The 12,479-nt window shown below is 36.2% G+C and overlaps 1 protein-coding gene across 5 annotated transcripts; it reads right to left on the bottom strand.

Annotated features, from left to right (window-relative positions):
• Positions 1-1,522: 1,522 nt before the first annotated feature.
• On the bottom strand, positions 1,523-7,644 carry LOC107489380 (ethanolamine-phosphate cytidylyltransferase). Of its 5 annotated transcripts, none has more exons than XR_008002392.1 (10): positions 7,341-7,644; positions 6,110-6,959; positions 5,872-5,960; positions 5,569-5,639; positions 5,414-5,481; positions 4,204-5,053; positions 2,753-3,110; positions 2,512-2,568; positions 1,856-2,019; positions 1,523-1,762 (listed from the first exon to the last, which is right to left on the bottom strand). XR_008002392.1 is itself a non-coding variant. In XM_052253675.1 (10 exons), the coding sequence occupies exons 4-9, from the start codon at positions 5,824-5,826 to the stop codon at positions 2,014-2,016; spliced, it is 261 nt and encodes an 86-aa protein (XP_052109635.1). In that variant the 5' UTR covers positions 5,827-5,960; positions 6,110-6,959; positions 7,189-7,259; positions 7,341-7,644; the 3' UTR covers positions 1,523-1,762; positions 1,856-2,013. The 5 variants fall into 5 exon arrangements, 2 of the variants coding, with proteins under 2 accessions (XP_052109635.1, XP_052109632.1); XM_052253675.1 differs by lacking the exon at positions 4,204-5,053 and adding an exon at positions 7,189-7,259 and having other exon boundaries at positions 3,071-3,110; positions 5,808-5,960; XR_008002396.1 differs by lacking the exon at positions 4,204-5,053 and having other exon boundaries at positions 5,809-5,960.
• Between the last annotated feature and the right edge of the window lie 4,835 nt (positions 7,645-12,479).

Raw genomic sequence — 12,479 nt, forward strand, 5'->3', positions numbered from 1 at the left:
GGACACCCCTGCTAGGCGTCCAACACTCAGAATACTAGAGGGACTAGCATTGAACGCCAGTCAGGGTGGACAGCAAGGGCGTTCAATGCCCAATAAGCTGACAGAGCTAGAGTTGAACGCTAGTGAGAGAACACCCCTTGAGATCTTAAAGCCCACTCAAGAACCCTCTATCTTAGAACCAAAGGAAACCATAAAAACTATTGAGGTTCCTTTGAATGCACTTCTGCAGCGTATGAGTTCTGATGACTACTCATCCTCAAGTGAGGATGAATACACTAGGGAAGAGCAAGTTGCTCGGCACCTAAGAGCTCTCGTAAAGCTAAATGCCAAACTGTTTGGTACAAAGCCTTTAGAGGAAGAGCTACCTCAGAAGCTTCCAGACACTGGACGCTTTTTGATTCCTTGCACTATAGGCACCATGACCTTTGAGAAGGCTCTGTGTGACCTAGGGTCAAGTATAGTAATGGAAAAGCTGGGAATCCAAAAGGGAACAAGGATTACCTTGCATAGGGACTGGATGGTATTCAAGGTCCTTGACCCTCGATTACCCCCTGACAAAGGAGGCACTTGCATAAAGGATTCAGCATCCAAGCCTCTTCCCTTGGATGGAACTAACTCAATCCCTCCTAAGACCAAAAATAAGTTTGATGTTGGATGTACACTATCCACAAAGGAGGAAGGCCCCAGAAGGGAGATAACTAGGGGCTGGAAAAACAAGAATATCCCTACTGAGGGCTTTTCACCATGGAAGATGGTGGTATTCACTTATCTTATCATGGTATTCACCATGCAAGAGGAAAGTGACAAAAAGGGACACCAACATACTGCTGTAAGCCAAACCGTGCCTCAGGCAGTGAATAAAATCATGTCTCTTGAGCGTATTACGCTATTCCCTGAGAGCACAAGAAGGAAGTTCCCAGTAAGGAGTGAAGATTTATTCCTCTATGACTATCTTCCTCCTTGAAAGGAGTTATCTGTCAAGCTAATGACATTAAAGAAGCGCTTGTTGGGAGGCAACCTAACTTTACTCAACTTTGTTTATTTTATTTTCATTTTGTTTTTCTTTCAGTCTAGAGTCATGATCATGTCACTACAAGAAAACAAACTTTTTGCTACGCTTTTAAAGCGTGGCAAAAAGTCAAACAAAAGCGTAGCGATAGCTTTCCACCACGCTTTTTGAGCTACTAGTACGCTTTTGAAAGGGCCACAACTGCAAGGGTGCCGGTTGCTCTATCACCACGCTTTATTTTTTGCCACACTTTTAAAGATCGCCACGCTTTAAAAGCGTGGCCATATGTGCCAACTATGGCTACGCTTTTAAAATGTCCCAACAGCAAGATATGGCTACGCTTTAAAAACGTGCCAATAGAGACATACAGTTACACTTTAAAAGCGTACCAATAACAAGATCTAGCCACGTTTTTTAAGTTGTGTGCCTAGATACAAACCTATTGCCACGCTTTTAAAGCGTGGCTATAGCTAAATCAAATTTTAAAAAAAAAATCTGGTAAAAGCCTACATGGGAATACTCAAATTTATGTTCCTTCATTCAATACTTGGTAAAAGCCTACAACAATGTCATCTGCATACATGCAATAGCCGCGTACATAAAATTTACAAGCATTAACAAAAATGAATTTCAATGAGAATTAAGAATTATACAAGACAGATTTTACAAACTCTGACCCTAATGGCTTTACTTTCTTTACATATTTCCTTCACTCCTCGGTTCTATCACCTAGTTGACCAAAGTCATTAGCCCCTGGAAAATATCATAAGAGTGTTAGACTCTTATCACTTATATATTTTTTGAACATTTAAAGTAGTGACCAGACATTGCAAATAGCAAACCAACATTGTGATAGTGGGAACCAAACAATGTAGTGACCAGAATTTGTTCTCCAAAATAATGCCCTGACACTTCTACATGAGTTCTTTCGGCAAAGTTCGTGTAAACTCTGCTTCCAAAGAAGTCCTACTTTCTTTGTATGCATGAGCACATACATAGCAACATTATACCTGCCACAAGTATCTCATCAAAATCCAGAGGAAAGAAAAACAACTATTTCATAATCATGATCCATATTTTTAATTTCACAAAGTTAACAAGAGACACAGGTAATGCACTAGATCAGAGATACAGGTAATGCACTAAATTTGCATGAAGTGATGAAAATATACTAAGACATCCTATAAAGATGGATATCTCAAATAAGTAATCAACATAACTGAAGTAGTTTAATAGCAATCGTTATTCAACTATTCATAAGTATTTGTGCTGTTTGTATATACAAGAGCTTATCAGAAATGGCAGATCGAGTCACATTTGAAGTTAGAGTTTTCTCTAAATGAATAATGAAAATCCTCACACAGAGCAGACTGATCTCAACAATAAAAGGAAAGGAAATGTGGTTAGGTGTATCCATATAATTCATCTATTATTGTTTTCAATTTTCGAATAAAATATGTTGGTAGATCTAAAAGCATAAAGATGTTTAAGAAATTGCAAACCTCTCTTAGCCTGAAGAAGATGGTGAGCTGTATGCGCCTGAGAATCAAAAATTGTGTCTGTAATTAGAAAATCCAAACGTTAGAAGAAGAAAAAAAGGGAGTCAGCAGGAGCTTGAAAAAGAGAAGGGAAATGCAGGATCTAATAAAATGCAGCTAAAGAACATCATCCCCAAACTAGCAAATGCAGGATCATAAAATTTGAGTTAAAGAAGAACAAAAAGACAAAGTTGACATGAATTACCTGTACATTTACAGCCACTGGCTAGCAATATCTAATGCTAGCAAGGGACAAGAAGATTAAGCCAGGCCTTTACACAAATTCAGCACAAAAGCCAGGTTTACATGCCCATGCTTAAATGACAGCAAATTATGAACAATTAAAAAGGAAAAAAATGTTACTTGTAAACTTGGGAAAGAATAACAAGTAGACAAGCAGTGCTAATTCTGATATTAAGAAAGCCACATTAATTCAAAGAACACAAAAATCAAACAATGTAAAGAACTATAAGTTTAACAACGCATTCTTTGGCTTGCAGAAACAGAAAGAGATAGAGATAACCTGTCTGTAACCATGTCCAGAACAGCTCCGAAGGTCGACACTGAATCAAGAAAATCAGGTTAATATTTATTTATCAAATAGACTAGTTACCTTTTTAAACTAAACAAGTTAGTATAGAGGAAATGCTATCCCATTCTGTGGTCAAGACATGCCACAAAGCCCCTAAGTCTGAATCCAATATATTTTTAAAACAACATCTAATCATACCAGTTCAGCAAAACTTTACTAGAAACAGATAATGTGTACATAACACTCGTCAAAGAATTATATAAACAGATAGAATAAAATTGGTATGAGCTCTATAAGAAAGCTTATAACTTGATTGAATTTGCGAGTGGCCCAACCATCCACAACATCACATACGAAGCAGGTAACAGAAAATAGCTATATTATGCTCCAGATCCCATATCATTAAAGAAGAGAAAGTTCAAAAATAGAAAAAAGTACATAAAAATTGTATCCCACCTGAAAAAATAGAGAATAGAGAACAATATTTTGTTTGTAAAACATACATGGAAAGCATAGCAGTTTAAAAGAACCCAGGTATATCCTGCATCATCACACACATGGTAAATATAGTGTACCCATGATGAATTACAAAAAAAAAGAATCTAGACATGAGAGATATTTCTATAGGAATCTAATAGTGGACAGTGTTTAACTCTATTGCCCTTAAGTAACACCCTTTTGCTTGAATGCAGGTAATTAATTAGTCTTGATATGTTTTTGTCACAATGGTTAAATAGTTGGTATAACTACACCAAGAAAATGACAATTTCTAATGTGCTTTTAGAAGATATTTTTGTAAAACAATTTTGTTATCATTTCTTTTTAAAATTCAGTTAGTGTATAATTTTAACATAAAATTGTTTTACATAAACATCTAATTTTGTATTGTGACATCAACAAAAATCACACAAACATAAATATCTAATTAAATGATAGTATTTATCGTACATACTAATTAAACTCATTTTTAATGTAAAAAGTAAAAGTAAAAAAAGTCAAATCAAAGTACATTTTTTTTTCAAAGTACCATAACAATTGAGTTTGAAATTTTGTTTGTAATTTGATGAAATCAGATACATGGTGGAACTATAAGAGCCTCAAATAACTTTCCAGAAGATGGGTACCTCATCGATTTCTCACCAACCTCTTCTTCTTCTTCTTCTTCTTCTTCTAATGATAATAATAATAATAATGAGAACAATGGAGCTAACTCAGAGAGTTCCCGTTCTCCTCCCTACAATTTTGAGTACATAAGCTTCAAGGACCTCTTATTAGACTCAAACTTCAGAGGTGGGGGCATTTCAGTAATTAACTCACTCAGAACTAACATAGACAACTGTTACATTACACACTTCACCACAAATGGAATTTTAGTCCAAAGTGGTCATGAGACTTACATTAGAAGCACTTTTCTTGGCCAGTACGTAACCGCAGGAGGTGATAAAAATGAAAAGAATTTCTATTATTTTAAAGCCATGATGACCCTTTAGGCCTGAATGCAGCCCATGATAAATTATGGACAATCAAAAGCTCTCTATTTCAATTAAAAATACTTAAGTACTTTATACAATAAGGGGACCAAAAACAACTATCTAACCACGTTCATTCATGGGTCCATTCAATGTTCATTTGCATAAATAATCTTATGAAACCCCCTCTCCCGGCCCGCTTCCCCCTCCACAAAAAATAATATATAATTTCATATTCATAGCTCAATTCATAAGTTCACATGTTAGTTTTTAAGTAGTAAAGGTGGTTTCCAAATAAGAAACTTTACGAGAAGAAAATGGAAAAAATCTTGAAATAATTTAGAGAGCTGCAAAGCAGTGTGCTTTTTTAGCAAATGTAGAACTAAGAAGTCCCAGCAAATGAAAAAGAAAGAAATAAGAAGGGATATTCAATTCTAGTCTGAATAACCTCTCATCTCATCTCCTCTCCTCTCCTCTCTCTCCTCTCTCCAAAGAAAAAGAAAACCTGAAACTTAAAATTAAAGTTTGTGAGGCTTCAAAAAACACATACATTAAAAAAAAGAAAGCAAAAGGAGAGGTTGAAAAAAATCAAAAATAAAAAAAGCAGAGGCAGCAGCTGAAAAACCAAGGATTTTCCCATTTCAGACACAGAAACGTGATCCCAAAACCTGTTATAGTTGTGAACTTAAGTAACAAAACAAAACATATTTTAGGCTAAATAAGTAACAAGGATCAAATTCTTTGTAACAACATTACATGCATATTTAAACCAAATGCCTATTGACTACTAGGAAAGAGTTAAAACAGTAGTATTAACTTGGATCATAGCTGTTACTTCAATTTTACGTGATAAAAAATTGCATACCTCACAGTCTCGTCTGAGTGGATACCAACAAGAAGAAAATCTCCGAGCTGCCTAGCCTTCTTAAGTATCTGAGAGAACAGGAAATACTGAATTAAGACAGCCATATCAAATAATGCTATTTGACTGTTGCACACCTATAGAATACTCATGTATACCTCAACGTGCCCAGCATGGAAGAGATCAAATGCCCCATCAATGTATACAATACGAGCATCAGGTCCAGGCCCTTAAATGAGGATGAAGCCACAATGAATTATCATGCAAAATATTTCCAAAAACTAATGAGAAAATTCGCTCAAAATATTTTCATCTTGAAACCAATGATTGTGGCATAAATTTCAAATCAGTGTCTGTCGCAGCAAGTCGAGATATATAAGCATTGATCATAAAAAAACCTTGCCATTTGAAAACATTACAATATGTCAGGAAGTTGGTAGGAATTGGGACAAGTGGGAAACCTTTGGCTTGCTTTCTTCTTGAGGTTTTGCATCAGTATCATTAAGATCTTCGCAAGCTTTTTGATCTTTTAACAAAGACATAATTCTTCCTGTATAGAAACAGAGATCATACACATAATTAGCTTTTACCTACCACCCAATTTTTATCAATATAACACTTGGAACAAGAAAATTAACTTTATCCATCAACAACACAAGATTTCTGCTATCTTCGAACATAAGAAGAGACAAATCTTACCAACAATATCTATGTTGGAAACTCCTTCAGTACGTTTAATTTGCTTGTATCGGCCAGCTTTCTTTGCTGCAGCATAAGCATCTGTTCCATCTGGAAGCAGACAAGGGTCATCCCCAGGTATGACATAGTCAATGTTGTATTCATAGAAAAGATGATTCAAGAATTCCTCAGTAATTGCATAAGGAGCATCGGTTATGACTTCGTCCACCCATTTCAATCCACTGACAAGGGTCAGCGTGGAAGACAAAATACATTCTCAACATTAATTCTTTTACAATGTTGGCACATTTGAGTTATTCAAACAAACAAGTTTATTCCCTTGCTACAAAGTCTCTAGTCTTATGTTTAAGCTGAATTAGATTTTGTCTAAGAGAAAATCACTAGGAGCAAAATAGAAAAGGACCAAATATTAGTTCCTCTCCTCCATGGACAAAACAGATGGGCCTTTATTGGCGAGGATCTCCTCATCACTCCCCAGACCCGCAACCAATTCATCTCCTAGAGCTTTTGCCTGTCTGAGTGCATTGGCATGGCCATAGTGCATCAGATCAAAACAACCATCCATGTAAACCCGAACACACCTCTTACCGGATCTCTTCTTAGTGAAAATCCCCAAATTAGACCAGGGGTTGGTCATCCCCCCAAACTAGCTCGTCGACAGTCCCAGCAAGGCTGCTGTAACCATTAGACCACCCAACACATGTGGGTGGTTGTATACCCCCTCCCAAATCCAACTATTACTGTCATAATCTATATGGTCTTCTTTCTTTCTTTTTTTGGTTTTGTTTTGTTTTGTTTTGTTTTCTTATCAGAAACAATATGTTTCTGTGATGTAAGAGGAGGCACAAACCTGCAACAAAGCAACCATCATGGCAAAATGTGAGATCCCAAAAATAATATTAACCAAAAAAATAAATCAATTCAACTAACACATTCAACACAACACAACCATAACCAGCTCATATGCACCGGTTTGATTACAGAGACTTGCTACTTAAATTAAACTTGAATCAAATACAGAATTCTATTTCATCAAATCCAATAAACATAACAGGGTTTCCAAAAGACATTGTACCTACCCTATGATGCATTCTTCATCAGCGGGTAAGTCCATGCATATTCTTCACAAGTTTTAAAACTTTTTCAAATCCTATTTAACCATAGGAAAATCGATGACTGAAAGTGTGAAATAGGAAAAGAAATAAAAGAAAGGAATAAGAACAGGACTTACAAAGAAGCAAGAAGCTAAGATCAATGAATGCCTGGAGATTCTAGTTTCTTCCAAAGCTAAGCAGGAAGGGAGTGGCGCCGAAGGGGTTAGGGGTGCCGAAAGAGGGATTGCCGGCGGAGGCATTGCGAGCACAGCTATGTTCTTCACAGAGTGTTGTCGAAGTAGTTCTTCGTCGGAGTGTTGTTGTCGCAGGAGTCGTTCGTCGCCGTCGAGTGTCGTCAGAGTTAGGGCTTAATGTTTGAAGAAGGAGGAGTTAGGGCTTACGGCGTGGGTCTTTGAATGAAGAAGGATATATGAGCTTCTGAGGGGTATACGAGCTTCTGAATCTTTAATTTCAAAAGATTAAGTTATAACACTCAAACATTTTAATTTGAAGGGTATACAAGAATTTTTAATTTTTTTCCTGGAGGAACCTTTTGGCTACGCTTTTGAAGCGTGCCAAAAGGCTTGTAGGAAACGACTACGCTTTTCGAATGCCATAATAATAAAACCATGTTGCTATGCTTTAAAAGCGTGCCGAAATCTCTCTATGGCTACGCTTTATAAGCGTGACAAAAAAAATGTGGCTAAATCTCGCATCAACTACCACCCTTATAAAAGCGTGGCCATTGACCTTTTTTGCCACGCTTTTAAAGTGTAGCAAAAAAAACGTGGCCAAATTTCTATTCAAGCGCTACCCTCACAAAAGCGTGACCATAGACCACTTTTGGCCACGCTTTTAAAGCGTAGCACAAAAAAGAGTGGGCATAGGCCTTTTTTCTTGTAGTGTGTGCATCAGTCCAGAGACATAATTCACAGCACAGAACACTCCAAAAATATTGTTAAAGTTGAACGCCAGCCAGGGAGCAGCCCCTAGGCATTCAAATGCTAATGCAGAGAAGCAGGGAATCTGGAATTCTCTAGCCTCTCAGGACCAAAGGGTCCCACAGAAGCTCCACCTACTCCACATTTTTCCTCCTTATTGATCATATTCGCTCGAGGATGAGCAAAACTCTTAAGTTTGGTGTTGCAAAAGATTTGCTTTGTGACTTCCATCACTCTTAAGTATAGAAGAAGAGGATGGAGCAAACTAGAGAGCATGCACATGAACCTGTGCAACGGCTTCAACAAAGATAAAGGAGTGACATAGAAGAGATCAAGCACTACATTGGATCCTCAAGGAGGAGCACTAGCCACCATTCATTCAGGTGGATTCGTTCTCTTTACACCCCTTTCCTGTTATTTTTCTATTTTCTGTTTGTTTATTTTTTGTTCTCTTATTCTAGTTTCATTATCATTTGCATTGATGTCTTTAAGTTGTAAAATGTTCCATATATCTCTCACCTTGCTTAATTGAAAATTTTTATTGAAAACAATTGAGTGATGCATGAATTTCAAGTATAAAATAAGATTAGTTTAATTAGTTTGATGTGGTGTCATCTGCTTTTGTTTTCTGAATGTATGAAATAAAAAGTGCATATTTGAAGTTGAAATTTATGAATATTGGCTCTTGAAAGAATAAGGAAAAAGGAAAAGTATTATTGGTGATCTGAAAATCCATAAATTCATTCTTAAAGCAAGAAAAAGCAGCAAAAAGAAAATGAAAAAGCTTGCATACGAAATAAAAAAAATAAAAAAAAGTGGCAAAAAATAAAGGAAAAAATAAGCAAGAAAAAATAGCCAATAGCCCTTAAAACCAAAAGGCAAGGGCAAAAGGGCCCAAGGCTTTGAGCATCAGTGGTTAAGAGGGCCCAAAGGAATAAAATCCTGGCCTAAGCGGCTCAACCAAGCTGTCCCTAACCATGTGCTTGTGGCGTGAAGGTGTCAAGTGAAAAGCTTGAGACTGAGCGGTTAAAGTCGTGGTTCAAAGCAAAAAGAGTATGCTTAAGAACTCTAGACACCTCTATTTGAGAACTCTAGCAAAGCTGAGTCACAATCTGAAAAGGTTCACCCAGTTAAAGTGTTTGTGGCATGAATGTTTCCAGTGGTAATACTAGAAAACAGAGTGCTTAGGGTCACGGACAAGACTCAGAAAGCTGTGTTCAACAATCAAAATAAGCTTAACTAGGAGATTCAATAATATCATCTGGATTCTAAGTTCCTAAGGATGCCAACATCTCTGAGTTTCAATGGATAGTGAGATGCCAAAACTATTCAGAAGCAAAAAGCTACTAAGTCCCGCTTATCTGATTTTAAGTAAGCTTCATTTGAAACTTAGAAATATATTGCATCTTAATTTTCTTTTTATCCTACTGTGTTTTTAGTTGCTTGAAGACAAGCAACAGTTTAAGTTTTGTGTTGTGATGAGTGGATATTTATACGCTTTTTGACATAATTTTCATATAGTTTTTAGTAGTTTTTATTTATTTTTTATTAAGTTTTATAGGTTTTGGTGTTAAATTCACATTTTTGGATTCTACTTTGAGTTTTAGTGTTTTTGGGCAATTTTAGGTATTTTCTGGCTGAAATTGAGGAACTGGAGCAGAAGTCTGATACAGAGACAGAGGAAGCACTGCAGATGCTGTCCCGATCTGACCTGCCTGCATTTGGAGAGCTTTTTTGGAGCTACAGAAGTCCAAACGGAGCACTCGCAACGGCTATGGAAAGCTGACTTTTTGAGCTTTCCATAAATATATAATAGTTTATACTTTGCATCGGATTGGAAGGCCCAAAACTGGCGTCCAGTGCCAGCTTCCTGCCCCTTTCCAGGCGTCCAGCGCCCAAAGAGTAGAGCCCAGCGTCCAAAGGCCTAGATAGGACCCCCTAGCTTGTGTTCCACACCCAAGGAGCCTCATATGATGTGGATCTCATCAAAGCTCAGTCCAAACACTCACTAAGTGGGCCCCAGAAGTGGATTTTAGCACTAAATAGACTACTTTACCCTTACTAGTCATCTGTTTAGTATTTAAAGTGTATTTTACATGATTTTTAGAGACATCATACACCATACACATTTTTACCATTGTTTTCACATCAGTATGAGTTTCTAAACCTCCTAGGTTGAAGGGAGGAGCCCTGCTGAGTCCTATAAATTAATAAAAGTACTATTGTTTTTCTTTGATCCGTGTTTGATTAATTTTAAGATGTATATTTGTTCTTAATCAATATGAATGCATTGAACTGGCATAAGGTTATCATATTCTATATGGGTTCAGAGTGCATCTTTCATCGGACAATGATGAACCACCAGCTTGAATATACGTCTCTTAGACGGCTAACCCACGATTTCGTTAGGGACTTCCCGAGACATCAATTCAGCCAATTTCTGGGGAGATTAGGGTCTCTGTGGTAGAGGCTAGAATCCATAGAAGCAGCGTTCTCTGATATGAAAGATCCGAACTTGTCTGTGGCATTTTGAATAGGATCATGAAGGAGAATGGACTGTACACGCTTTACCCTCAAGTAGAGATGGATCCGCACTAAACCTGGGGTTCAGATCCGGAGGAGTATTGGCAGCTGCTCAAACCAATGTCAATCACATACAACCTGCCATTGAAGAATCACTCACAAGCAAGGAGAGCAGTAGTACCAGAGTTAATTCAGAAAGACAAAAAAACTCCAACTCTCAACTCTATTCCTATTACGTAATCCAATTAGTTTTACCCATTTCGGACATTATTCCTACAACTCTATTCCTATCCCTGAAAACACTTGTTTTAAAAATACAAATTATGAACAGTTTCCTCTAATCCAAAGATCTTCTTATTCCGCCTGACTAAGACCTCACTACAAGAAAAAGGCGTATTTGTAACAAAAAATATTGTTACAAAACGTCGAAATTTTGAAACAAAAGTTTTTTGTAACAAAAAAAGGGTCTATTGCAGTAAGTCCCGTTACAAAAAGTTTCTGTAACCAAAAATGAAACTGTTACAATTCAATACCATATTTTATAATAATTTTTCCTGATACAAAAACCAGAAGCCGTTACAAAAGTGGTAACAAATTTTGATCTTGAAAGTATTTTTCGTGACACTCAATTTTTTTCCTATCAAAAAATTTTGTTTCAAAATGTAACATGATTTTGTAACATTTTTTTTCTTTAGTTACGAAAGCAAATTAATTATTTTGTAACAACTTTTTTTATTACAAATTACATGCATAATTTACTAAATTTTTTTAAATTAACTAATATATTAATGCTTTTAATAAGCAAGTTTACATGTATATAATATGCAAAAACATACATAAGTCAAACAAGATCCTTTTAGCTAAAATTGTCTTGAAACAAAATAACATTAGCTAGGGACTACATTGATTAGTTCAACCAAAACATAAAAGTTCTAACATAAAAGTTCAACCAAAACATAAAAGTTCTAACATAGATTAGTGTCTCTATGCATCAAAACATTCTTGAGCCCTCAAGGTAGCATATGATCACCATTTCAGCACTCCTGTAAATAAGAAAAACCGAAACAAAAAAGTTAGAAATAAGATATAACACTAATTATAATTTTTCCACTAAGTTTTATCCAAAATGTTTTGAAAAATTTCGGCAAAACCTCCCCTAAAACTTGGATATTTCCACCGTCTATGGTTCCAACAAACACAACCAATTCACAACTTGCACCCTTTCAAACAACACAATGCAGTTTAATTGAGCAACCAAATAGGACAACAACCAAATAGTGAATAACAAAATCCGAAGCTTCCAGCTTCCAACAACCAAAATAGTGAAGCACTTAGCCGGATAATCAATCAATTGAGGTTAGCAACAGTTGAAAACCAAAAGTAATTAAATACCAACTCAATTAATTAATTGAATCAAAGATGAATATTGAAAACAGCTTAAAATAAATTTCGGTAGCATTTTCAGCAGTAAATTTGCCTATTTCACAATTTCAATCAATCAATTTAAATTCTATATGAATTCTTTGACAGTTAAAAACACAAAAAATCATAATGAATTCATAGGAAGGAAGTAAATAAGCCAATTCCAGCAAGAAAACATGAGGAAACAATTAAAACCAATCCAACCAGCAAGAAGCAGAGCAGCACTCAGCAGAACAACAATCAATGGCCCATCATACAGCACCCAAAATAGTAAAATGAACAAAGGTAATGGATTTAGGCAGCATTCTATTCATTGAAGTCAATAACCATTACACTTGCAAGCAGCAGGGGCATAGCAGTTTATCCATTAATTCAACAGAAAATCAATCA

Source organism: Arachis duranensis, chromosome 1, assembly GCF_000817695.3.
Source record: "Arachis duranensis cultivar V14167 chromosome 1, aradu.V14167.gnm2.J7QH, whole genome shotgun sequence".
Taxonomy (NCBI): Eukaryota; Viridiplantae; Streptophyta; class Magnoliopsida; order Fabales; family Fabaceae; genus Arachis; species Arachis duranensis.

Coding starts and splice junctions, on each gene's coding strand:
- LOC107489380 (XM_052253672.1), bottom strand. Junction 3,111..5,413: donor CACTCAGACGAGACTGTGAG/GTATGCAATTTT, acceptor TTCTTGATTCAG/TGTCGACCTTCGGAGCTGTT. Junction 2,569..3,070: donor CTGGACATGGTTACAGACAG/GTTATCTCTATC, acceptor TTCTAATTACAG/ACACAATTTTTGATTCTCAG.